The sequence below is a fragment of the Amblyomma americanum genome, chromosome 9 (genome assembly GCF_052857255.1).
Source record: "Amblyomma americanum isolate KBUSLIRL-KWMA chromosome 9, ASM5285725v1, whole genome shotgun sequence".
Lineage (NCBI taxonomy): Eukaryota > Metazoa > Arthropoda > Arachnida > Ixodida > Ixodidae > Amblyomma > Amblyomma americanum.
Window position 1 is genome coordinate 119,435,971 of NC_135505.1, and position 27,112 is coordinate 119,463,082.

The 27,112-nt window shown below is 47.1% G+C and overlaps 2 protein-coding genes across 7 annotated transcripts in view; both read right to left on the reverse strand.

Moving 5' to 3' along the window:
* Positions 1–370: 370 nt before the first annotated feature.
* Positions 371–8,145, reverse strand: LOC144104204 (uncharacterized). The gene is made up of 4 exons (XM_077637076.1): positions 8,012–8,145; positions 6,426–6,606; positions 1,595–1,736; positions 371–472 (listed from the first exon to the last, which is right to left on the reverse strand). Exons 1-4 carry the CDS (start codon positions 8,109–8,111, stop codon positions 386–388), a joined length of 510 nt encoding a protein of 169 aa, XP_077493202.1. The 5' UTR covers positions 8,112–8,145; the 3' UTR covers positions 371–385.
* A 7,910-nt stretch (positions 8,146–16,055) lies between these two features.
* Positions 16,056–27,112, reverse strand: part of LOC144104206 (uncharacterized) — a 37,274-nt gene continuing 26,217 nt past the window's right edge. For 3 of the 6 annotated variants that reach the window (XR_013308458.1, XR_013308459.1, XR_013308460.1), the window contains 2 exons: positions 18,493–21,478; positions 16,056–18,442 (listed from right to left, as the gene is read on the reverse strand). Coding sequence is in view for 3 of the 6 variants with exons in the window: in XM_077637078.1 (XP_077493204.1) it covers positions 19,597–21,478 (1,882 nt within the window). In the remaining 3 variants the exon portion in view is untranslated. Of the gene's footprint in view, positions 21,479–27,112 lie in introns of all 6 variants that reach the window. The other 3 variants (XM_077637078.1, XM_077637079.1, XM_077637080.1) reach the window with 1 other exon arrangement.

Sequence of the window (27,112 nt, forward strand, 5' to 3'; positions counted from 1 at the left end):
GGCTTTAAGTATTCCTCGCTTGCAAAGACTGACATTGAATTCCAAGAATGAGCGATGAGGGGCTTGTTGGTATGACATGATTGTCCCCTCCCCTGTCTAGTCCACTACTCAGAATTATGTATTGTAGTCACGACTGTCACTGTTTAAATTTTGAATGGTTTCTGAAGAAACCGCTGGCAAGGCATCAGGACTCCGCTGCCATTGATGTTCTTGAAAGGTCACTAATTAGAACCTACATCCTGCGGCTAAACCCTGTCCGTTATCCGCACGATTATATACACCGAAAAGCGTGACTTGTGCAAATGAACCACTATTATCGCTTAACTTAGCGGAGCTGGCTGTTGTCCCAAACTGAAGATTACAGATGATCGGCTTTCACTGTCGTTTATTTTTCTATGTAGACGTCAAGCATCCGGCATTGCACTTTGATGTCGCCGCTCGTGACCTCCATTTTCACCCTAAATGTGCCATTCTGGAACAAAAAAAGGTGCTAAATTCAGTAAAATAAACACAGTTACGCAGTCACGAGAGAAAGGGTAAATATTCTTAAATAATCTCAAAGCGCTGCGTTAAGACGTGCTTGCTCACATTTTCCTGGAATTTACTGGTAAGTCGCGTGGTACAGTGAGCCAGTTCGTCCCCGAAGCCAATAAAGGATTGGTGCAGGGATGTAGGTGACGGTGATTCGAATGTGTACGTAGTGAATGAACTTATGAGTGTTATCAAATATCATCGGCAGTATTGGCAGCAGGCATAGCCGCGGTTGTACTCTATATGCACTGACTTGCAATGATCGGTGAGGAATAGTGGGAAGGACAGAAAAGTCTGATTTGGGATCCGTGCTTCGAGAGCACAGAAGATGGAGCGAAAGAAAGAGTAAAAAAAAGTGATAAAGAAAGCAGAAAGGAGGTATAAGGACAAGCGCGCAACACAGTGGCAGCCATCGAGGCATGGCTCTCTAGTGCTGTGAGTGAGGTTCCAGACGCGACGCAGCTTAGACAAGTTTGACACAACGCGCCAGCTGCTCAGCTAAGTATTGTTTACAGAAAGTGGCGGAAGGAGGAAGAGAGGAAGTCTCGCGGGTGAGGTGTATGCTCTTTACTACTGTAGCAACCAGAATAGCCAATTAAGGAAGTTTGGTACGAAAAACGATCAAGGCCCCTTCTCAGCTTTACTATCCCACCTCCTGCTGCGTCTTCTTACCCTTAGAATCCATTAGCACACAATGCTATATCGGTACAGTTTGGAAACTGTGTTCTTTACCCGCCGCGGTGGCTCAGCAGTTAGGGCGCTCGGCTACTGATCCGGAGTCCTTGGGTTTGAACCCGACCGCGGTGGCAGCGTTTCGATGGAGGAGAAACGTAAAGGCGCCCGGGTGCTGTGCGACGTCAGTGCACGTTAAAGATCCCCAGGTGGTCGAAATTATTCCGGAGACCTCCACTATGGCACTTCTTTCATCTTTCCTTCTCTCAGTCCCTCCTTCATCCCTTCTCTTACGGCGCGGTTCAAGCGTCCAACGATATGTGAGACAGATACTGCGTCATTTTCTTTCCCCCAAAACCAATTTTCAATTCCAGTTTTTCAGCACACTTACTCCAAGCACAGCTCGAACAATGGGATGCATAAAGAAGACCATATTGGAGACGTAGGTGGCGGGCGGAATAGGGCACGTGTTGTTCCATGGCCTGCCGATGAATCTCTCCATGGGCGACTCACCATCGCAGCCCTTGTAGGAACTGAAAATGTACATTAGATATCAAGGTATATACCCGTGGGAACAGTTGTAGTAGGAGTACTTTAATTACACAGATAGAATAGGGTGATGTTGTAAGCAACACACCACCGCGAAGGACAAGTGTGAGAGTGCGCTGCGCGTCCCAGGAGGGCCGCTATCTCCGGCGCCATCTTCCCTTTGTGGGATCCCGGAGGCGCTTGAGCGAGAGACAGTATGGCACCAGGAATTGTCGAGTGTCGCGGGCCAATGCTCATTAGGGCTCCGAATGCCGACAGCCTGGTCGTAATCTTTATTCGCACGCCGACAAGCATTTGACTGGTCACGCACGCCCCGCAAGACTGACGGGGGGCGCCGGCAGGAGGGGAAACGTCGGCACAGAGAGGGGAGCACAGAGAGGGGATTGAGGGAGGTATTCCAGGCTGGGAACAGAGATCCCGAATGAGTCGACGCGGTGGCTCACTGGTTATGGCACTCGGCTGCTGACCCGACAGACGCGGGTTCAATCCCGGCCGCGGCAGTAGAATTTCGATGGAGGCGAAATTCTACAAGCCCGCGTACTCTGGGATGTCAGCGCACGTTAAAGAACCCCAGGTGGTCCAAATTTCCGGAGCACTTCACCACGGCGTCTCCCATAGCCTGAGTCGCTTTGGGACGTTAAACCCCGTAAATGAAGATGAAATGAATGATGGATCCCGACCGGACGGGGAAAAAAAAAGCGGAGCAGTAGAGAGAGCAGCACGGCCCGAGACGACACCGCTGGGCAGACGGTCTTCCGGCGCCCTAAGCGCCCAAGCCAACGGTGAGAAGCCGAGCCTGGGCGAACGAAAAATCTCAACTCCGCAGCCGGACGGACCTCCTGATGAAGACTCCGGCACCAAACACAGCTGCTTGCTAGCTTGGGCATTCGAGCCTCCGCATCATGTACTCAATAATATGTAAGTATTAAATATATCTGTTTTGTTCCAACTGAGTCCAGCGGTGTCTCTTTGCCTCTCCGTACCGTGTGGACCAGCGCAGGATGTGGGATCGGCACACAGGAATGCACGTACAGACTCCACCTTTTTATGAAATAACCAACCCTGCTAGTACTCGTATGTGAGGAAAAAAAGTTGCTACTGATGACACTGAAGACGATTTGGCAGGATCACCGTCTACCCGTTTTTTGCAGTATTTGTAAACTTGTCTCTGCATCAGTGCAACGTGCACCGAGCACATGATTTATACCGTTATATACTGTCTCGCGTGTTCTATTTTAGCGCAAAACACTCGGTATCTCTCCTTTTCGACGTCGCAAGATTGACGCAAAATGATCTGCCATATCCCACAAGAAACACAGAATACTGAAACATCCTAAAATGCTGCACCAATTATGGTACACAAATTCTCCAGAATACTTTACCGAGGCTTATAAATGATTACAATGGACAAGGCACTGATCTTGTGAAATTAACCCTGTCTGAGTTTAAACAGCTATTTACAAACTGATTGTCATTATGGATGTTTCTATTCTTGTTTTTTGTGCATACATGTATGTACATTATAGATCCTCTCTGTGTAATCTGTATAATCTGCATAACCTCTGTGTATATAATCTCTCTGTATAATCTCTGTATAATCTTTCTATGTTTGAGAATGCTCACATACAAATAGCATAAGGCTGTAATCTTTTTTTTTGTTAATGTGTTTATGCTTTCCGCTGCCACTGTATCTGGGGGCCAGGGACCCGTCAAACCGTCGTAGAACGGCTTTTACCTTGGCCTCCTGTACACTCCGGGGTATGAATAAAATATGAATGAATGAGTTTTTCGACAAGAATGTTGCGACACAATTGGGATGAAACAGAACCCTTTAAAGGCGTTCTACAGCCTTGAAGGCTGTAGAACGACACTCCACACAGGTATAACGGCTGCGCTCCTGCTTCTTTTGGTGCGTAATGAATATCTCATGCCAGCTAGCACAATCCTCCTTGTCGCCAGTTGCGTAATCACCATTCAGTCTTTTTTTCTCATTTATGCGCTTATCAAAGCATGATTCAAACGACGGGGGAAGGCGTATGTGCGCGGTTGCAGTAAGGTCGCGCTGGAAGATCACCCTATAGTGGATGAATGATCTGTTCTGCACAGGTAGGCCGTCGTGCAATGGTTCCCGAAACCCTGGCGACTGAAAGGACTTCGCTTGAACCGCAGATATATTCTGCCTCCCGCCAATGACCTTACATGCCGAAAAAAGAACGCACTGCACATTCGTCAAGCACAAACGCTATCACTGCCGTCACTACCGTCACTACCCTTACTTAGTAAGTCATTATGGGGGAAACTACTAACACCACGCGTGATGAACTTTCCTCGGGCCTTCCCACTTTTTCCAGATATGCTGATTCCCCCCACATATATTTCATTGTTATAAGAAATCATAGCCTCCCTTTAACTCAGTCCCTTCTCGTTAAGACTCGCACCAGACCAGCATTCGGGATATGAGGAATAAATCCAATAGTCTTTGTGAACAATTAAGTTATATGGAAATTTATTAAATATGGGATCACCCGTTGCTATAAGGGCATCAATTTTTGTTTCAGCACTGCTCGGAGCACTCTGTCGCAGAGACAGGGGACTGCGCTGTGCTGCACGGAATGTTGCTGGCGCGACAAGTGTCACTGCAATAGAACGACACATTTTTCTGTCGTATTTTGGGACGTAACTCCGCTATCATTTCAAAAAGTATTTATCCACTCGCTCTTTACAGCCACGATTCTCCGCCATCAGCGCCATCTACGCTCAGTCTGGCAGCTGCCTTGAGCTACTAGCCTTCTGTTAACAATTGGCGCATATCACTAGCCTAAAACATTGATATTAATAGGTGAATATAAGGGCGTCATTTGGGGAAAATCGGGAAAAATCGGGAAAAAATCGAAAAGTCTGTCACCACTGAAGTTATGGGAAATATCTTTTTTAATCAAGAGAAAAAAAGTTGTTTAAGAAAGCGTTCTGTGCGAGTTTCACACTTTACATGAATATAACTTTTAATTACACAAAGAAAACACCTATTTCCTTTATTTTCACGTTAGCGATCAATTCTATATCGGGATTCAAAAAGTGAAGGTATCTGGACGTTGCGCTCACTAATAAGCTTATACTAGTTTACATGTATTATTGACATCTATTCGTCAGCTTCAAAAAAGCTTTAAAAAGCCAGAAAGACCTGCCTATCATTACGAATACCACTGCCTTTATTGTTTGTATATAAGGTCAATACTTGAATATGCTGCAGTAGTATGCATGAGCCCGCAATTTAGTAATGTTAGGCTATAAAATTAGAATGTGTTCAGTGAACAGTTTTGCACTTTTTTTTACGGTATGTATAAGAGGAAGGAAGATTCGCCGACTACCTTAATGCTATAATACAATATTCGACATTGAAGGTATGAAGAAATATCGGAAGCTGAACGCTACTCAGCGCCTTTCTGGAAACATCAACATCGCTATAGAAGTCTGTGAAGCCGACTAGCACCAGAAGAACGAGATATTGTAAGCAAAATTTGTTAATTACAAATATTTGGAAGATCAAGTACGTGCAAGAACACATGAAGGAAGCTAGTAGTCACCGAAACCAACTAAAATTTAGAGGAACTGATTTCTCTTTCTTTGTGGTGCTGATGAATGGGAAATTAGCAAATCATTTAAATCCTGCAATATAATTAATTAGGAAATAGAACAAGCGCAATTATTAGATACCGACTTTCACCAGCAGGACTACATTGTAAGATTCGTTTTCTTTTTCTAGAACACTAAAGGAATGGAATTTTTTGCCGGTCAACATCCCTTATGGCCACAATTCTGCAGTGAGGTGAACGTGCATTCACGATATTACAGAAATTTCATTGGTATTTTGTGTTACTAATGCAGAGTTTTCCGGTGTTTCATGGGTCATGCATCCTGTCTGTATGTAACTGGCTTGTCATTTAGTTCAAAGCCTCTCCTCTTTGGGCCTAGAGCTGTGGCTCGCAGTATGTGTAATTAAACAAATAAACGAAAATTTCACGGCCATATTACTCACTTCAGATGCGCCGCATATATGCAGGTGCGTCATGCCCACGACACAAGAACATTTCATTAACACTGCTACGCACAACCAAGGAGGACAAAATATGGATTTCAGACGATAAGGAATGTTTAACTATTCATGCACACAGAATAAAATAAACTTAGTCAATGAGTTTCTGCAGAATGCTCATCTGTGTTGCTATGCATAGACATCTCAGATTGATGCTCTAACCACCCTTCACCGGAAATTAGCGTACAAGTCTCTGTAATGTAATTAACCGATATTAGACACTGCCAAATTTTAGGGAACACGTGTTCTATGTTTCGTAATTTATCTGCATTGTTCCTGACGAATTGATTAGCCAAAGGTTCACTGCAGCTTCGGGCGCAGTCAAGAAGCAACCGCGGCTTTCTTTGCCCCCACCCCTTAGCTCCCTGTCCCTGGTTGAGTAAAGGCAATGAGTACCCGCATATATAATGTCATATTAGGATATAAGTAACTTAATAATCGTAGATAATTAGCACATACTCATATATAAAGATTTTTCAATTACTCTCTATTTCTTTAATACTGATACGAAGTGTTCGCTTTTGTTTCATTGATTTCAAACACTGCTGGCTTCAAAGGTGCCGAGAATAAAAGAACTCACCATGAGCCCATGTCTTGCACGCAGGGCAGCTTCATTCCCATGGAGTTCCACATAGTGAACTTGGTGATGGGCGGCTGTTGTAACTCCTGCAGGAGCTCTCCCGCGTAGTTGATGGTCATGTTGCGACCAACCTTTGCGTCATGGATGGTCAGGTTGTGCAGAACCACTAAGCTGGGTTCCGCTGCGGGAAGGAAACGTAGTTTTACAATTAAATACACATCGGCACAAAAAAGTGGTAAGGTTTTAACTCAGTTAAACCGATTAGACGTGCGAAAGCATGTGTTCAGCCTGGTTTGCTCTTGGTTTTGCTTTTCTGGGTCGTCGGCATGTCTGGTTCGATAATAGTATTAGTTTACGAAGACGAAGATGTGCAATGCAAAGCACTAGAGTGTGTAATTAGTTTGATTGTAGTATTAGTTGATGAAGACAATGATATTCAGCGCACAGCGCGAGAGTGTGTTGCAGCTTAACGCGAGGCGTGACCAGCTCTGGCGATAAGGTAGCGCTCACGTGCAATGGCCAGCAAAGCTGATGTGTTCGCGGCGCCGCGGGTTCAAATCATAGTCGTGGAAATATTTAATTATATATTTGTTTGTTTATATTTTGGCCAAAGTCACTATTCAAGGTAAAGCTTCACACAAATTCGGGGAGCCGGTTAGACTTCGTGAAGTAGTGCTTTCGCACTACAATGTGCCGTCTTGTAAATTTCCTCTTTTCTTTTATTTGCCTTTTGCTTGGTCGCTGGTCCATTGAATTTGCGCCAGTATGCATAATTATTCCCTCTACTTATAAAAGAGGCATTTCTTTTATGCGCCTCTGCACGACGAGCTTCTGCTGCTTACGTAAAGTCGATGTAAATGCCATTGCAACTGTGTTTAAAAAGCGTCGCGACGACAATGCTGAAGAAGAGTGTCAAGGCCTTTGTAAACGTTTTCCGCCATGTTGCCAACTGGTGCTGATGTGCTGTTTAATAAGTGCAAAAACGACCAACACTGGACACTGGATAACGATGAGCAGAATCCAGGAAACATCACTTACGGTGCTAGTCCTCATGCAGCAGTTCTCAATAGTTCTCATGTAGTTCCAATGCAATTCTCATGTAGCTGAATTTGTGCGATAAATGCTATTTTATGTTTAGGGAAAACGCTGCTACATTCTTCAGATGGGCAGAACTCTGGGCCAATCATGCTCATATATATTTATCTTTATGCTTCTAACAACTAAGAAGAGAGTAGTTCGGAGCACTTGCTCTATCTTCCCACGTTTGCCTTTGCATCCTATGCGTTGCGCTTGCTTTGCTTGAACAGCTATATTAACCTGCGAATAAAAATCTGCTGTAAGATGCATATTCTTTGCGTAGTTTGATCTAATAAACCCTACTTATTTGCTAACAATGACATTCACTTTCAATATCTTTAATGTCTCTCAGCTGTAGGACTGTTGTTACGCGGCATTGTAACACGCTTTTCGTAGTGAATAGATATCCTGGCTCACTTTTGGACCCACCACTTATCCCTAGGGGAAGCTTTGTCTCTTAAAATACATAAAAAAAGATGAAAGTAATGAGAAAAACCTCCTCAACTTACATTGGCACGAAGTTATGTTCGGGTACTGCACAGTCGCCCAGCAACAGGAGCACGCAATCAACGTCAGAGCCGTCCTGCACAGCACAGTTCTTCGGGACATCACTCAGCTCTCTGACTACGCAGCCGCTCTCGTGTTGGAACTCTCAATGAGAGCCCTCGTTTTATTCCAACCGGACGCCTCCGTCTCTAATATCATTGTTCCCCCTTTCTTGTTCTTCCAAACTACGCAGTCCAACACGAAGCATGGGCCGCATTTTCTTACTTTCTGTGCGTTCCCGCGCGTGCGTGTGTGTGTAATGTGTGCGTGCGTGCGTGAATGCGTGCGCACGCGTTTGTGTGTATGTTGCGTGCGTGCGTGCGTGTGTGTAGGTCAAGCCAGCTTCTGCAGTGGCCCACGGAGGCCGGCTGGTGCCTTTGTTTAAACACATGGCTTAAGCTAGACGCTGTATGTACGCCGAAAAGCCATCCGCGTGTCGTTGAAGGCTTCCCTTACAGGTAAAAAACGGGGCACCGGAGGAAATTGGAACGCGACGCCCTGCCCCCTCGGCCTCGAAACGACGGGGCGAGCACTGCATGCGCTCAATTTTTCATGTCGCGTTAGCCGTTATTCACTGCTCTGAAGACACTTTTTTCGAAGGGTCCAGTCTTTTTTTGTTCTCTTTGCCTGTGGACTTTTGTAGGCGCTCATTCACGTTCGTATGAGACCAGATGACCTTAAGAAGTGTTCTGGCGTCTGATACACACAAGCTATGAATCAGCTAGGTCTGTGTTCCTTGTGCAGGGTGAGGAAAGCCCTATACGTTCGCACAATGCATTCCTGAAAAAACATTGCAAAAGAAGAACTGATTCTCCTTATCGATGAGCTGAAAATTCGATAAGTGAGATTGTAGTTCTCTCTCGACGAGCGGGATTGCGGCGCTCGAAATCCACTGAGAATGTTTGCTCGATTATTCTGGAGAAGGTTGCAAGCCATTTTATGGCTTCTGAGTAGCAAACAGCGCCTTTCAAGCAGTTTTTAAACTGCGTTCTTAGTGCAGGTGTACCCGCCGCGGTGGCACAGTGGTTAGAGCGCTCGGCTACTGATCCGGAGTTCCCGGGTTCGAACCCGACCGTGGCGGCTGCGTTTTTATGGAGGAAAAACGCTAAGGCGCCCGTGTGCTGTGTGATGTCAGTGCACGTTAAAGATCCCCAGATGGTCGAAATTTTTCCGGAGCCCTCCACTACGGCACCTCTTTCTTCCTTTCTTCTTTGACTCCCTCTTTTCCCCCTTCCCTTACGGCGCGCTTCAGGTGTCCACCAGGATATGTGAGACAGTTACTGCGCCATTTCCTTTCCCCAAAAAACCAATTATTAGTGCAGGTGATCATTTACAATATCGGTCAATGTACAGTAAAGCACTTAATTTTCGCGTTTTTTAGCGAGTCACACATATTTTGCGAAAAAGAAGTCCCGCGAATAATTTCCCCAGAATTTCACCTTACAATTCATCTTTTCTATCCGGTATCGATTGTGATTCTTTTGCTTCCAAATGTCAATGAATCTCGGTATTTTCCACTTAATTTTTTTTTACCTGAATGGCGGCTCAAAATGCGTGAAAATCTATGTATATGCACTTGCCACTTACAGATGTCACATGTAGACCGTTTTTTAATGTAATGCGTCGCCCTAGAAGGGCGATTAAAGGGGCATTATTGGGGACATTGATGATGATGGCGATGAAAATGCGAGTTAATATACCCCAGAGACTATGGTGAATATTTCTGCTACGTTGACCATGCGCATTCGGGGCCAGAGCTCGGCTAGGAAATCTCTTTCCATACGGGTATTGACCTGCTCTACATCAATGTACGTTCACTCAATGTTATCATTGAAAACGACCTCGCTTCGCGACCTCATTCATCTTGCACGGCTGAGTGCCTGATTTATGACTCGAGTGACTGATCACCAGGCTGCTCCATCGCGTCCAGCCTAAGAGCAAGCTTTACCTTGGAATTGATCTCGGTTTTCCTGTACGAGAGGGAATACAAGCGGTGTACATGAATGGTTTCAGTGGTCAACGGCTGCATTGATTTTAGAGCATAAAACTGTTCAGCGCGAAAGAAAATGTTTCATTATAACGAACTATAAAGTAATCCATTGATTTAGACTGCCCGATTTTAGAACTACGTGCTTCTGGTGAACTGGATATCTGTACCCTGAGAGACGGTGCTTACCACTTTGCAGCTCAGGAACAAAAAACAGAAAATGCTGTAAAGCACTCCTCCTACAGCGCTTAATGTCGGTAGAAATGAGGCATTAAATGTTTTTGTCCTTCGTAATTTAATAAACGATTTTTTCGAAGATAAGCCAGTTTGTGAGGGCCGGTTCCTTAATAGTCGGCGCAATCATACCTCAATGCACGTACTGCTTTGGAGGCAATAAAAGTCTTTCGCCCCCACCACCCGTGAAAGGCTACCAACGTTGAAGGCATTAAACGCTGCACAAAGCCCCTAGATTAAAATGTCTTTGCAACGCCATAGAGCCATTCAATTCTGTAATTATGGATCAATTATCGAAAGATGAAGTTTGTCTAAGGTTTGACACAAGTTCATTTTATTTCCTTCAAAAACTAGACTTACAGCAAGCACGTAAACAGTAATTACCTCCTAAATCAAAAGCTACTTCGCATTGAGGGTTTGGCCTTAATACCTTAGCCTAATAATAATAATAATAATAATTGGATTTTGGGGACAGGAAATGGCGCAGTATCTGTCTCATATATCGTTGGACACCTGAACCGCGCCGTAAGGGAAGGGATAAAGGAGGGAGTGAAAGAAGAAAGGGAGAAGGAGGTGCCGTAGTGGAGGGCTCCGGAATAATTTCGACCGCCTGGGGTCGAAATTATTCCGGAGCCCTCCACTACGGCACCACTTTCTTCCTCGTTCCCGCTTAGTGAAGCTCATTGATCTGGCCTCTCCCTGCATCCTGCTAACTGTCCAGGTTAGCTTTATCGGTATCGCGTATAGAGGACTTATTAGCAGTGGTTCAACCCGGCTGAGCCTAGTAAGACGACCGAAAGCTCTGTTAGACATGTTTAGACATGGTTTAGCTTTGATTCAAGTTTACTGCATAAAAATGGTTTGGCTTGCACGGCGACGACACGTCTTCAACGCACTAGTCCCAGCACGTTGCTCATCCATGGCTTTGTGTGAAGGTAAGCACGCGTCACGCGGTTTCAGGCAGTTGCGAGAATGCCGTCAGCTCAGCGTACCCGCAGCTATCACGAGGCGCAGCGTCACGTGATTCGATAGTTTCGTGGCGAGCGAGCGCCATCGGCTCAAGGCGCACAGCTGTGGCGAGGCGTGGCGAGTCACGTGGCATGACGTCAAAGCCAAGACTCCGTTCCTTCTGGTTTGAAGGTCAAATTTCATAGCCACGTGACTTTCATCTTTGTATGGGAGGAGTGGAGCTCTGGCTCCAAAAAAAAAGAAAAATCACTCGGAGGGGAGCGTCCAGCGATAACCTTGAAGCCCATAGCTATGAAAAGTAAAAAAAAAAGAGTGAGTCGGTCCCCCACGTGGTCACGCCACGTGATAAAGTGCGGTGATATCTATCACTGCCGCGCGCGAGCATGCGCAGACCATCGCGGCAGTAGAATCAACGCCGACGTCAAGCTTCCACCACCATTCAGCACTGTAGCTCACCGAGATCCACAAGAGGCACAGCAGCTGATGCAACGCTGCACACGTCAGCGCCGCGCCGTGCGGCGTTATGGTATCGACGATAACACGGGAGGAGCGAGTCTGATGACACGACTACGCTGTATACGTGCCTTTCCCATTGTACAGAGTCGCCCACTCTTAGTGAGAACGCGCGAGCGCGTGGCGACACGTGTCACTTCAGAAGAGTTAACTGATGGGCTGTTACTTCGCTCTAATGTGCAGCGATGTCGGACGCAGTGGCGTTCCAAACATCACGGCCTTGTGCTCGCGTGTTCGTACTAAGAGTGGATGACACTGCACGTTTACCACATGGCACGTGCGCCGACAAACATCGTTACCAAACAGTTATAATCGCGTGGCGATTCTTGAACAAATTCCACTCTTGCCAGCGCTGCTACCGTTTCTGCATCGGCTGCGTTTTTATGGAGGAAAAACGCTAAGGCGCCCGTGTGCTGTGCGATGTCAGTGCACGTTAAAGATCCCCAGGTGGTCGAAATTATTCCGGAGCCCTCCACTACGGACCTATTTGTTCCTCTCTTCTTTCACGCCCTCCTTTATCCCTCCCCTTACGGCGCGGTTCAGGTGTCCAACGATATATGAGACAGATACTGCGCCATTTCCTTTCCACCAAAAACCAATTATTATTATTATTATCGGCCACTATAATTAGTCCTGCCAGAATGACCAATCAGGCCTTTATGGGGAATGCCACTGAACTGGTACTCCCTTACTTCAAATGAGATATTTTTCCCTTAATAAAAATCGTGAACTTATAGCCTGACGGAAGTATAAAGGGTTACCCATTTAAAAAGATAGAAGTTGCAGTGAGCCGCCTGTTCCCCTTAACGAAATATGTGGTGTATATGTGGCCTTGTCCTTTTGTTAGGCACGCGGGATATGTTATCTTAAATATGGATGTTACAGGAAACTAGATTTTTGCAAGGACACGTGATCACGAACAGACTACTCTTTTCTCTTCGGCCATTCAATCTCGACGAGCACCAAGTGGCTATGCCGCTATTGCCGCCGCCAGTGTTTTAAGCGACGCAAAGTCGCTTAAACAAACAGGTAGTTTCGGTAGGATGGCAAGTTAGGCTAATTGGGTGATGTTCATTTTGAAGGAGAAACAGTACGAACAAAGACGCAGGACCAAGAATGAGAGGTACACAACACAGGCTTAGATAGTTTTGACCTGGCGCACGCCTGCCTGCCGCCGCGGTGGCTCAGTCCATGGTTATGGCGCTCGGCTGCTGACCCGAAAGACGAGGGTTCTATCCCAGCCGTGGCGGCTGAATTTCGATGCAGGTGAAATTCTAGAGGCCCGTGTACTGTGCGATGTCAGTGCATGTTAAAGAACCCCAGGTGGTGGAAATTTCCGGAACCCTTCACTTCGGCGTCCCTCATAGCCTGAGTCGCTTTGGGACATTAAGGCCCCATAACCCAACCCACGCAGGCCTGCCTCTCGTCTTATCTGACCTAACCTTCCCCCTGCACCTTCTGTTGTACTGTTCGATTCCTGGAAGAGCTTGGCCGCTCGCATTTCTGTAGTACGCCCCTTCACCTACATGTTGTTTAACCATCCAACCGAGAAAAATTGGCGGCTGTTTAGCTCTGGTTAAACCTGGAGTGACGCGACAGCTACAGCAGGCCGAGTGAAACTTGCTCGGTTGAATTGAAAAGTCAGGTCTTTCGCCGCTCCATTTCGCTCGACGTTCATCTTCGTCCCATTTGACACGGCGCATGCGCACAGCTGTGGCAGCTCAGTTTCGCCGGCGCGCCGCGCCGCAGGCAACAGCAGCTGCTCCGCACCACGTGGCTGGTCACGTGACCAACCACGTGATCAGCCACACCGCCGCGCTGACGGCAGCTGCTCCGCGCCACGTTAAACCATGGCGGCGCCGCCACCACCACGCTGAAGGCTCGAAAGAAACGCTACTGTAATGTTATCGCTACAAAACTGTAAGCTCAGCATACGCACCTGAACATGTGACTCGGACCTGAGATGGATATTCAAACTTTTTATCCTACACCTGGCTCGCGCTGCCAACATTGGAAGCCTACAGTTCATTTCCCACATTCCTGTTTTATATTTTTTACCTTTCCTGCAAAAGCACGAGTTTATTCAGGAAAGTTAACCAAACATGCTTTCACAAGACCCTCGATTGAATGATCACCGCCCACTGGCGCCTACCAGACAGTCCCAGGCGCCCGACACGCAGCCGAAGTCATCTGTGCATACACCATGGCCAGAAACAGTCATTAGGCACCCTGCGACCTCGGAGTTGAAAAAAAAAAGATACACGGAATATGAGCGTACTTAATACATTTTATGGTTTCTTTTATATTATTTTAACCTTGAGCACTATCGGCTTCAAAGAGGTCAGTGCGCATTGGAGGCCGCATGCTTCAATCCTGAGCGCCAATTCATTTTATATACTCTGGTTTCTCTTCAGTACGATGTATCACAGTCATCTCTGCAAGTGAAATAAACGAACGATTGTATCTTTTCCGACGTAACTGCAAATTTTGACAGAGATGGTCACCATTTTTCGCGGAACTGGATCAGAGGCGTGCTGTTAAAAGGCCACACTTACAGCACGAGTGTGCTCTATAGAGGTTTAAAAAATATTAATACCCAAGAATGTTCTTTTCAAGCGCGAGGGCAGCTTGAACTGAAAGACGAATCCAAGCCGAAGTCAGTTATTGCGAGGCTGCCCTAATCATGACGCACGCTCATTCTTACATAGTCGTACTGGTCGTGCCCGCTATAGTCGGATCAACTCAAGAAGGCAGCAGGGAATTCCTCTCAAAGGAGACCCTCCAGCCAATGGCCTCGACCGATATTTAAGACGTCGCGGTAATTCCTCCGCATGAATTGCAGGCGGCTGGCAACTGCGTCCGTGAAATCGGATTAACTGCGACGCCACGACAATCGGTCGACGCCATTAACTGGATGCCGCCCTTTTAGGGGTATCTGCCGCTAGTTTCTTGACATGTATCCTACTATAGCAGGTTTTAACGCGACTGCGTTAAGGATCCTGTGTAACAGAAAAGTCGACGTCATTGGCCGTAAGCGAAATATCTACGAAAAAATCCCCAGAGAAGCAACACAGGTGGGTCACCTAGGTCGCGTGATCTTGTTACGTTATCACAGCCTACCCACCGGATTACGAGCAAACTACCCAGCGTGGCAGATGTCAGTTAGATTAATGATTGCCGCAAGAGGTTGCTCCGGAAGGTTGCTCTTCCCGAGCAACCTCGGTATCACAAACCACACCAGTGGCTCTGTGAAAAAGCTGCCTGCCGTGTCAGTAGCGGGTCACTTAACCGCTGCATCACTGCGCCGGAAGTGGTATGAGGACTTCCAGAGAGCTATGAATGTAAAATATATATATATATATATATATATATATAGGCGCTTTGAGCTATGCGATGGTAGTAAGAGAGAGATATGCGCTGCATGCGTTGGCATTGACAACGTTGTGGCAAAAACATGGTACTAGAGGAGTACACGTTGGCGTTGACAACATTGCAGCAGAAACGCGGCGATGAAGCATAGGCTGCCACCGTACGTACATTGGGTAAACAGGCATTGACGATGAAAAAGTTGAAGACGCCTGTCTCCTCCGCGGTTGTTCTTTCCATTGGCGCTTCCTTGCTTGGACGAAGCGACAGGAGTGTGCGCTCTGCTGTGCAAAAGTTTCTTCAAGAAACGCAGCGACTCCCATTCTAATTTCTTTTTCCCGCTCTCAGTCAGTATGACATGGAAACATTACAGGCATTGTATACTATTATGCACATTAAGCCATTGTCCCATCCTCGATCTCCAAGTTAACAGGACCCCTGTCCTTCCGTTTTCCAGTCTATCAGACTACATACTATTACCACTCCTTTTCCCGTCAAAACTTTCCTGTATCCAGCAATTAACCGCCTGTGTCTCGGCCACTCCCCCATAGTGGGTATGCGCCAGCAATGTCTGATGCCTTCCTTCCCTGGGTCGGTGGACACCATAGTATGATGCCATATAATGAATGTGCCATAGTATGAGGACAGCAACAACAGTGGACACCTCATTTGCGCTTTCAGGTATGTGGCGGTGGTGCCCACCTGACAAAACCTTCTTTCATACAATATTTCGAATGTAGCAGTGCTAAACCGCCAGACTTTTTTTTTTAGTGTGTATGCGTGAATTATACAGATGTGCTACGGTACCAGTCGTTCACCAGGAACGCTAAAGATGCGATTGAAACAAGGTAGGAAGGAATCAGGCGTTACTGTGGAGGACGAGCTTTACTTCCCAGGTTTGCCAGATCGTGGTGGTCGCAGACACAATAAGCCGTCAGGACACGGTAAACAAACATTTATTAACAACATTGCTCATGAGGTTTCTGTGCTTTGTGGTGGCCTTAGTGAGGCCACAAAAAACAATGCGATAGAAAAATATCATCACATGGTGGAAGGATTAACAACGCTCACATCGCCGTCAGATATCTCCCAGTCTCCCGCTATTCAACAGCCAACTCTTTGCCGGTAAGTCAAAAGCCGGAAGAACGTGCACTCAAATTCTTAAACTATGAGGGAAACTTAACATCGCGAACAACACATTGGCAACAAAACGTAACAAAGAAAATGGGTCGAAATTAAAGATAGAGCTAGTAATAAGTTAACAGCTGTGTCTGAGGCACTATGGCAGTCACTTCTGTGTGAGGAGATGCATTGTAGCTACTCACGAGCTGCCTGATGATACAACCGCAGATTCAAATGCAGAGCTGTCAGTAACACAGCAGGGTTTAGGCCAGGCCTACGACGAAACACAAAGAGATCTGATTACATGAGTTCGTTCTGCAAAGTCAATCTGCAACTACTTTTTCAAAGCTCATTTGGCACGTTTAGTTCTGAAACAAACATGAATCACAACACCTCATTACATGGCTGAAGACTGAAATGCAAGATTTTCAGTTCTGGCGCACGTAAATTCGCGTTTCCTACTGACCTGACCCTGTATATCATGGTACCTGCAACACATTTGTGAAGTTCGCAAAGAACTTAGAAACAAATACATAACAAAATGAATCCAAAATTACGACCAAAGTTTGTCAATATAACACCTGAGTTAGGTAAAAATGTGTATAAGTCACAGGGGCCACCCAGACAATCGATAAAAGAAAATGAAGGAAACAATGCTTCAATGCAATTATGTACAAAAGGAGCGACTGAAAAGTCTTTGGAACCCAAAACTCTACACTAGCTATCAAACACAACAGGATGGGAAGGTAGGTTACATCTGTGATGTAAAAATAGCACAATAATACAAAAGCCCAGAAATGTAAGCTGCTCTTAAGAGGCTCAGTGACTGAGCTACGCTTTAGCTATGCAGCAGCAAGTGTGACTTTATGTACAAGGCCTAGCAAATAAGGGCAAAAGTACTGAACTGACTAGTTGCACACATACCATCACTATTTCACGACAAAGAGGTGACCAAGATTCCCTTTCATATAAAGGACATATGAAAAGAGACCACAGGGTCATAAGAGCTTGAGAAACAATAATCAAAAGAAAGATGACTTAACTGATGTTCTGCCTGCAGTTTGCACAGATGCAGTTTCTACATAATGTCTGCCCATGAAGTATTCGAATCATGCAAAGTTCCATCAATCTATAGAAGCAGACATATCTGAAGTGATGCTATTCCCTGATCGCAGGTCCGTTGCTGGTAATATGTGCCTTCTGTTAGATCACAAGTGATAAAATTCCAACAGCACAGTGCCACATAAACAGTCACGCACAACACAAGTTCAACTCCTTTGGTGTTCTGCAATAAAAAAACATCTGTTTCCAGACAATCAATAGTAACTGAGTTGACAAGTGAGACAAGAGCTGTGTAAGTTATTCGCACAGAGATGCGTCATAAACCAGCAAAAAAAGCAAACATTAGCTAGGATTTTTGACATGTGTCATGGTACTAGAACCGCTAAGCATGCTGCAAAAGACCAACACACCCCATGCCAGCTAAATGACAAACAAACAAGTTCATTCAGTTGCCTTCAAGGACTCGTGTATGCAAAAGCAACAAAACACTATCAGTGGATGGCCAATGACAAAATGCTAGTTGTCAATGGCACCAATGTGAGGGCTTCAAGATAGCCTTCTTCAATTTGCATACATATGCAGCCTGTAAACAAGACTGACCACAAAGTACAACTCTTGGAAGGGGCAGCAGACTGCTATAGCAAGAATGTCTTGGGTATAAACATACCAATATATACTATCATGTAGCATGCTGGTGCATATGCTGTAATTAATTTGAACAAACTTCACAGCCACCATACTTGGTTATCTTCAATGTGCGGAGTTATATCTAAATCTAAGTTAACATAATGCATGTGTGCAAAGTCACAAAAAAAAAAAAATCACTTCTCCATGCCACAAAGTCTGCAGCTATCAAGTTAAGTGTTTCACAACCTTTGAGGGAGCAATTATGAAGAAACACACATAATAGAGGTCAATGTGGTGATGGCAGCAGGCATTAAAACAGGCATCACTGGTGAATATGTGCACATGAAAACTAGTTCCATATAGCAAATTTGTGATCACTCTATGAACAATAAACATTGTACACAAGAACAACAGTGAAATTATTTAGAATAGCTTCAGAGAAGTCCAACCGATGCATCCAAGACACATGTAAAGACCACCCTAAACTAGGAAGAAAATTTGCCTCATAAAAAAACTTAAAAGCACATGATGGTATTCACGTGTGAACCTTATTATAAACTTTACAAATAAATAACAATGCAAGCCACAATTGTACAACCTCGACTTTGGAAACGTCTTATCAAACACAGCGCACTTTTGCAGTAGCCAGAAAAAAGTGAGCCCGTTTGTGCACATTGTATCTGCTCCTCATTCCTTTCCTGTGATTTCCAGCCACAATGATCTGTTGTTAGCAGGACCACGCAGCAATATCAATGTATTTCAACTCTGGTTACTTGGGTGTTTGATCCCACAAAGCATGATACAATGTGTCGATGCAGACTTGACTGCAAAAAGGTATTGTGCATTGTGAAGAAAACATTTTACTAAACAGAGTAACAATGCTACCATTGTAACATATTCAGAATTTAGCGGGCTAAGAGATATCAACCATCTTCCAAGGCACTGACTAGGTCTGGAAAGCTGGGTGACGAATGGCAATTGAAGAACCTATTTCTGTTCGAATCGTTTTCCACTCCCACCAATCGAGTACATTTATGTTCAGATGCAAACATGTACTGTGGCCACAAATAGCACCTTAATACAATATAACAGGCTAAGTATTAGGACAAGTCTTTCACAAAAGGAGGAAGAATTCTTTGTTCAGTTCTTCCAAACAGCCCTAACTGATATAGCATGCACTGGCACTGAAATCAGGCAAGGATAAAAACATAAGGCTAAAGATGAAGAGGTCAATTTTCTCGCAGTGCCCTTGCATACTGATATGTGTTTTTTGAAATAATTGGTGAAGTCATGTCAGAGATATTTCCTTTATATCACCATTCAAATTATTTAAACTGATAGGACTGCCTACTTCAGAGATCCCGAACATGGTTTCTCACAGTTCAACAATAATGTTAGAACACCGTCAATCGGACTCAAATCACTCGATGCTTTATGAGTCTTGGCTTGCAACCCCAAACGAGGAAAATATTCCATGGAATCAGCTAAATGATTACACTTGCCAGATGAGTTTGTTGAGCATAAGCTTTCTTACATGACAGTGTTACAATGACTCCAGAATGGTACGGCACTGAACCAGCAAAAATGAGCTTAAATCACATGCACTTCATCACAACAGTACAATCACCTTGGAGCACATATTCAAATTCTCAACAAGATGCAACATTTCTACTGTGGCAAGGAAAGTGAGCCATGCGTAGCATCCCTCGCGACATCATCGACTGGGCCACCAGACCCAGGCAACGTCTTCGGAGGCAGGAAGCCCTTCCAGAGCTTGTGCACCTCTGCAGGAAGATGGTGGTGCCAGCTCTTGAGGTAGTAGCGCGTGTACTTGCGCAGCTGGCGGAACTTGCAAAAAGTGGCGTCACCATCTGACACTTGCTTTGTCTTGACGAGGAACCCATTCTGCTTGAAAGTGTCCTCTAGCTTTTGCTTGATCAGCGACCTCTGACTTGGTTTTCGAAGGCCTCGCGGCGCTTCTGAAGGCGACGGGCTTGTGGATGCACTGGTGTGGACACCGGTCCTGGGGTCTCGACAGTTCTGTAGCACGGCCATCAATGCCGACCTACTGCCACTACCTGAACACTCTGTATAGGCTTGTGACTGAAGAGGGTGTGAAGACCTGACACCGGCGGCGGCGGACGTAGGCGTCGAGTAAAGCGCGTAGCCAAATGGAAGCTGTGTAGTCGGTGCCGACGGCTCAGACACAACCGACTGATGATGCCCCAGCGCGGCTAAGGGATTTGGCTGGGAGAAAGCGCTGAAGAGTCGCCGGCTGGGAGGAGTCGGCAAGGGTGCTTCCAGCGCCACCTGGAGCGGAGATTTCTCGAAGCAGCCGGACGCCGGGGCCCGCAATTCTGGGTACGGAAAATGGTAGTGTTCCGAAGGCACACTTGGCAGATATGGCTGAGAACAGGCCGGCAAACAACAGGGGGCGAATGACGCCGCGTTACAGGCCGCGGTAGGGAAACAGCAACCACTCGCGCTGCCACCATTGTCGTGTTCTGCAGCACGGGCTCTCGTCTTCATGGACAAGTCCAACGGATGCGAACCACCAGGGGTGTCGTCGCTCTCCAGGAGAGACAGGTACTTTCGGTAGGGAACGACCCTGCGGGTCTGAGAGGGCTTCCTCCTATTGCGCTTAGACAAGCACTCGAAGAGGATCTCCGACTGCTTAGCGGACGCCTCAGCAGTCGCATCTGCGATACCGCACAGTGGGGACATAGACACAGCTTCACTCCTGTTCGGGACGTCGTCTGAACCGCACGATGAGGACGCAAGTTCGCTGAAGGGTTCCCTGCTTCTGACAGGGAGGAAACTCCCTGGTGTAGGTCTGAGGATCTCTTCCTCTAGGGATGCAGGCGGGCTACCAGTGACGGCGCTGACCACGAGTGCCTGGTTATGTACGGGCTGATGTTGAGGATGGAGCTCGTCCACGCTCGGTCCGGAGACGTCCCCGCCTCTGTCGGAGCAAGTGGCCGATGGAATACATGCCACCGCTGTTGGCTGCCTACGAGACACCTCCGCGCGCAGCCTGGAGGCCAGCTGAGTAGACGAAGGCTTGTCGACTTCGGCCGAACACTCGTCGAGCGCTGCGTGTCTGGAAGACTCTGCAGCAGCTTGAGCCGCGGGGACCGCGCCCGAAGGCGGTGCGTCCGAGGAGGATACCGACCACTGTGACACCATGATCTGCTTGGTGCCATGCTCCTCCTGGAGTTTGCACTCAGCATGCACCTTCCAGACGTCGTCGTGCGAGCCATCGTCCTTCTCCGAGGTGATGCTCTCAGACGGGATGAAGTTGTGGAACTTGAGGCAGCGGTTGCCGCCGCCCCGGCGGCCGCTGCGGCTACGCGTGGTGCGGTGGCCCTGCTGCGGCTGCTGCTGCTGCCGGCAGAGGAACGCGGGCTTCATGGAGCCACCCCGGCCGCGCTGAAGCGGAGACAGCACGCTGAACAGGTTCCCATTGGGCGCGTGGTAGAGCTGCTGGAAGTAGCCGCTCAGCTGCTGCTGTTCTTCAGTCCCCCTGCTGGCCACGGCAGCGGCATTGGTTCTGCGGGAGGCAGAAAAAAAGGGGGAACGTGAGAGTGAATAAAGGGACAGGAGTCTAGCATGTTAACCACATGAACGCATATTAACTATTTCAATAGCTGCAGTTATTGACTGTGCACTCGCCGACACTTGGAGTGACGCTGTATGGGGTCAAGGAAAGGGAAACACAGGCCAGGCCAGCAGAGCCGTTGTTATTGACTGACCGCAGTGGTAAACATTTTTCCTACACGGGACTGGCCCTGACTGGTATTAACGCCACCTTTTTAACGAAAAAAAGCAGGAAACATGAGGCCTCGACCCCTGCCATGTCCCTCGACATCGTGACTACAGCATATCCACGTATCCGAAGCTCGATGAGTCACCGATTACGCGGGACTTCATTGGCTAAAAGTAAGATAGCAGACACTGACACAAGGCACAAATATCTTGACCGCGATGTAATATAGTTGACAGTAGTGACGTTCTAACAAGGTTAAAGTAGCACGAGCGGCACTCTCCTCCCCACTCTCTGCTCGCCGAAAGGGTAAGTAAAAGTTGTCGTCAAATGAAAAAATAATGCTTAAAGACCTGCGACGCTTCTGGAACGCCCTTCACGACCACGCCACTGCCAATGATCAGAGTAAATGCGTCGCGGACCATATCGGACTTATCTACACGATATAGAAGGCAAAATAGAAAGTAGTACTGAACGAATACACTAGTCAAAACCGCATTCCGTAGTTACTATATTCCTCAAGAAAAAAAAACGAGACGTACGGACTGCCCCCTGCCACGTGTTAGTTTGTCTAACCCTCTTCGAAGGCGAGTATTTTTAGCGGCGCGCGACGCACGTGGCGTCTTCCTGGTAGCCAGTTTCTGGGTGACGCAACAGCGGCAGCGCAGCTCGAAGCATTGACGGGCCAATTCCTGCAGTGGCGCGTTTCCGGCAGTGGCGCCGGCGTCTCAGGCCCGGAAACCGGATTCAAGCAGTCGCCAGCGACATCGGGGAAAATATACGCAAGGAGCGACCATAACTACGCAAAGACAGGTGTTTTACTACACTTTCTCTGACCTGTGCGTGAATCTGCGTCAATCACAAACAACTGTAACCAGTAGAAAGATTAGTTGCCGTTAATCCAAAAATAGAGAGGGTTTTAGGAGATAGCTTTTCGCCCTACAACTTTTCTCTGACCCGTGCGTGAATCTGTGCAATCCCGGACAAACAACTGTAACCAGTAGAAAGGTTAGTCGCTGTTAATTTTACGGAATCTAAAAATGAAGAGGGTTTTAGGACTTCAAACAACTTTTCGCCTTAAAACTTACGTATAAGTATGCAAAAACGCACATAAATGCGCTAAATACGTATAAGTTGAATGAATGAATGAATGAAACAAACTATTTTCGGAGGTGGAATTCACTGAGGAATTCAGAACTCCCAACCAAATATACAAAGGTGTACACAACACATTTTCCAACATTCCTAAAACCCGGTAAGACAACTAGCTGGCAGGGACAAAGCGTTCAAACACAGGCTGAACCAAACGATCACGACCGGAAGACATGCACCTTCATGGCGTGTACGAGATAAGCTGTACTCAACTGCCGACACCACGGGCAGGACGTCCATGCAGCAAATATGGTCTCGATGCTGTACCCACCGGCGCGAAACTGTTGACGGACAAGGGCTGGACACGCCCAGGTTCACAATTACCTCAAGTATAAAGTAGTTGATCGCAGACACACGCCGGCATCAAGCCTGCACGCTTTTGAGACTCCGGAAACAGCACGCACATTGCTATGGTAGATGGCTATTCAGCGAATACCACATCACTGTACCAACAAGAGAGCACAACCGAACAGACGACGAAACAACGCTTTGACCATGAGCAGCTATAGGGCATGTCACTGCTAATGTAAGTTCTAGGCAATCTTACTGACTCCCATGATACGACATGCGCCTCCGTATTATTATTCTGCCCAACTAAAATGTGAAGACGAATGTCGCCTGGTTCGTGCGAGATCACGTTTATAAGTGCGTTCTAATACACAAATTATTCATCGTATAGTAAAACGCATAGCCTTAGTGACCCACTCCGACCAAGCGCAAAATAATTAAGGCCTTCAAATAGCGACGACAAAATTCCGTTGTTTTTATTTTTTTTTCAGCTCCTTAAATACAGCATGCGCTGCCTTGCATGATTCCGTTGATATTGTTTATAAACAGAAGCCGAGGCGAAAAACAAACAAACAAAGGATTAGCTAAGAGCGAGCAGAAATATCAAACGGTTAAAAAGGCGCCACCGGAAGAGCAGACATTGTAAAAAACATTTACCTCCAACATATCAAAGCGCATACGTTTAGAGCGAGCAGCTGCGACTTATCGAACAGGCGCATTCTGACAAGTAACAACTGGCAACCCTCTACAACAGGCCAGAATCCACATGCACACAATCACCTGTGATGAACCAGTGGCCCTGGGTCCACACTGGGCATGAGGAGATTGATGCACAGACTCCAAAATGATTTTGAAGTGATTTAATTAAAGCATCTGGCTCGATGCCGCTTACGGGACAGAAGCTGGGCTCGTCGTCGCCGGGGCTGAGTCAGCGTGGTGTGGCACGGGCTCGATGAATGGCTGGTTGTCTGCAGCGGCCGGGCTGGGAGTTCCTCGTGGCTGTGCTGCCCTCAGGTCAATGCGCAGCCCGTCTTCTGCCTCGCTCCGTCTCCGGCCCTCTCGTCCACTCGCCCCGATCGATCTCCCCCTTCCTCCCGTCGGCTTCCGCTTTTAAAGCCTTTGCTTCTTTCTTCAGCCGTGGCCGCGCCTTTGTCCACTCCCCCGTGGCTCTCGAGGGGTGCATAATGACGGGGACACTCAAGCGTCGTTCGACAGGGCCGTCGACGGTTACCATATATGGTCATGTTTCTCCGCCACAACCATATATGGTCATGTCTCTCCGCTGCGACCCGATGCCAGGACGGCGCGGCCAACCGTCTCCAGGAAAAGTCACTGACCGGCTCGCCGTGGCACCGGTGCATGTGTACGAATCGTCACATCCGCTCCTTCTTAAAAGGAATGTTCATTGAACATTAGGAATTCGTCATACACACACACGCGCGCACACACACGCCGCGCTGTTCGGGCCAGTATCCAGCACAAGTCGCTCCTTTCTTCCCCACGAGCACCGAGCCAAAGCGGAGTTTCAGAACAATTCTTCACCGTAGATACCACTCGAGTGCACAATATAAGGCCATAATTAACAGTATGTACAACATCTCAAACAAGAGAACGAACAAAAAATGAAACTAAACGAAGCGCACTTGTAATGTACAAAACAAGGAAATGTAGTCTTAGCGAGGTACCTCCCTGTCCACTACTCGGTTACGGAGGTAGTACCTCCGAGCTGCGACTGCATGAAGTGTTCCAGTTCATCACATGGACTGAAATTTTTGTGCCGGCCGCTCTGACCGCTTTTCTGCAATGCAGGGTTATTTACAATGGCGGGCTCCGTGCGAAGGTTATCCTCCCCCTCCTGTCATCACATTGGGCATGAGGAGATTGATGCACAGACTCCAAAATGATTTTGAAGTGATTTAATTAAAGCATCTGGCTCGATGCCGCTTACGGGACAGAAGCTGGGCTGTCGTCGCCGGGGCTGAGTCAGCGTGGTGTGGCACGGGCTCGATGAATGGCTGGTTGTCTGCAGCGGCCGGGCTGGGAGTTCCTCGTGGCTGTGCTGCCAGGCGTGGAGGCGCGTTGGCGAAGGTCGAACGTTAGCGACGGCTAGACCCCGGGCTCAGGTCAATGCGCAGCCCCAGTCTTCTGCCTCGCTCCGTCTCCGGCCCTCTCGTTCACTCGCCCCGATCGCTCTTCCCCTTCCTCCCGTCGGCTTCCGCTTTTAAAGCCTTTGCTTCTTTCTTCAGCCGTGGCCGCGCCTTTGTCCACTCCCCCGTGGCTCTCGAGGGGTGCATAATGACGGGGACTCTCAAGCGTCGTTCGACAGGGCCGTCGACGGTTACCATATATGGTCATGTTTCTCCGCCACAACCAAACATGTCTCTCCGCTGCGACCCAACCGTCTCCAGGAAAAGTCACTGACCGGCTCGCCGTGGCACCGGTGCATGTGCACGAATCGTCACACACCCAGATTGCAGTAAATATTTCAGCGATCATATCACAGAGCAACTATTACATACACTCATCTCATTTCGCGCAAAGGATAGGACAGCAGAAATGAAGATGAACACAGGCGCCTGGGTATATCTTTCTGCTGCCCTATCGTTTGCGTTAAATGAGATGAATGTGAAACCAGCATACCAACTAGCCCAACAGTTATCTCTTTTAGGGAACGGCTGTCAACGAAAAAAAAAATGTTCCAAACCAATCCCACTTTTTCTGCGCGATCATGACAATATCTCCATTATTTTCAAGCAATTTAATTCTATTAGATACCATTTTGATGTCAGATCTGGTGAAGCCAGAAAATCGGCAGCTAGAACTTCCGAACGCAAGCTGTCTCCATGTTCCGCACATCGAAATACGAAGTTGTCGCGTAAACTTACCACACACAAAAAAAAAAATTACACACGGTCACCGACGAGAAACGACCGAGCTCGCGATATATAATCCACCCAATATGGGATTAAAGCGGCCAAGCGATTTAACGCGCCACAGCATTACGAAATGAGAAAAACGCGTGACTGAACCGCTACAAAAAATTTTTAGTCTACAGACTGTATATAGACTTCTGTCTATAAATTCTATAGAGTATCTATAGACGAACCCTAGAGAGCAGTCTATATAGGCAATACAAATCATATATACAGTCTATAGACCATCTATGGATTTATGGCCATACACTTTTAGCAGACTTTTGTCTATAGAAAGTCAATGGACTATGAATAGACACAAATAAATATCTATAGGAAGGAAACAGAGTCTATAACAAGTCTATAGATTGTCTATAGACCATTTCGTAAGGGATCGGCCAATAAGACGAGAGAGGGCGACCTCGTGCGCACGATTCGGGCGCAGCGTCGCGGTCCTGCGCATTGCATCGTTTACTCTGACGTCATATGACCACGTAGGGCCACGGCGGAAGCAACAACAACAAAAACCGCTGATCACGCTGCCCCCTGGTCTCGCCTTAGTCACTACCCGGGGGTACGACGGACGGGCGGACGCGCTCTAAATGTGGCCCAAAATAGCGGTAGCCGAAAGAGCCTGCCAAGGCGTCGCATAAACACAAAAACAAAAAATAATAACCGAAGCGCACAGTAATGTAAAACATCGCCGCATTTGTAAATCGGAGCGTGCGCAGTGTCAAGCACCGCACATGATTTTGGGAACCTGAGAAAGCGCAATCACCGCTCGACGAACTCAGTGGATTTGATATTCTATGCAAATCAGAGGCGACAATCAAACCTAACTTCAGGTTGTTACCAAACATAGGCGAAGCGAAAGAAATATTAAAACAGCGTTATTAATAACTGCGACGACTGAGGCAGGAGGCTGAAGGCGGCAGACGAAACCAGAGAAAGGCTGATCGCGCTCTCCCACAGCCCCTATCCAGGAAAGTACAAAAACCATGGCGCCATAGAAAGAGGTGATGCCATACACAACAACGCACCTCCAACTAAACGTGATCATCATCGAACA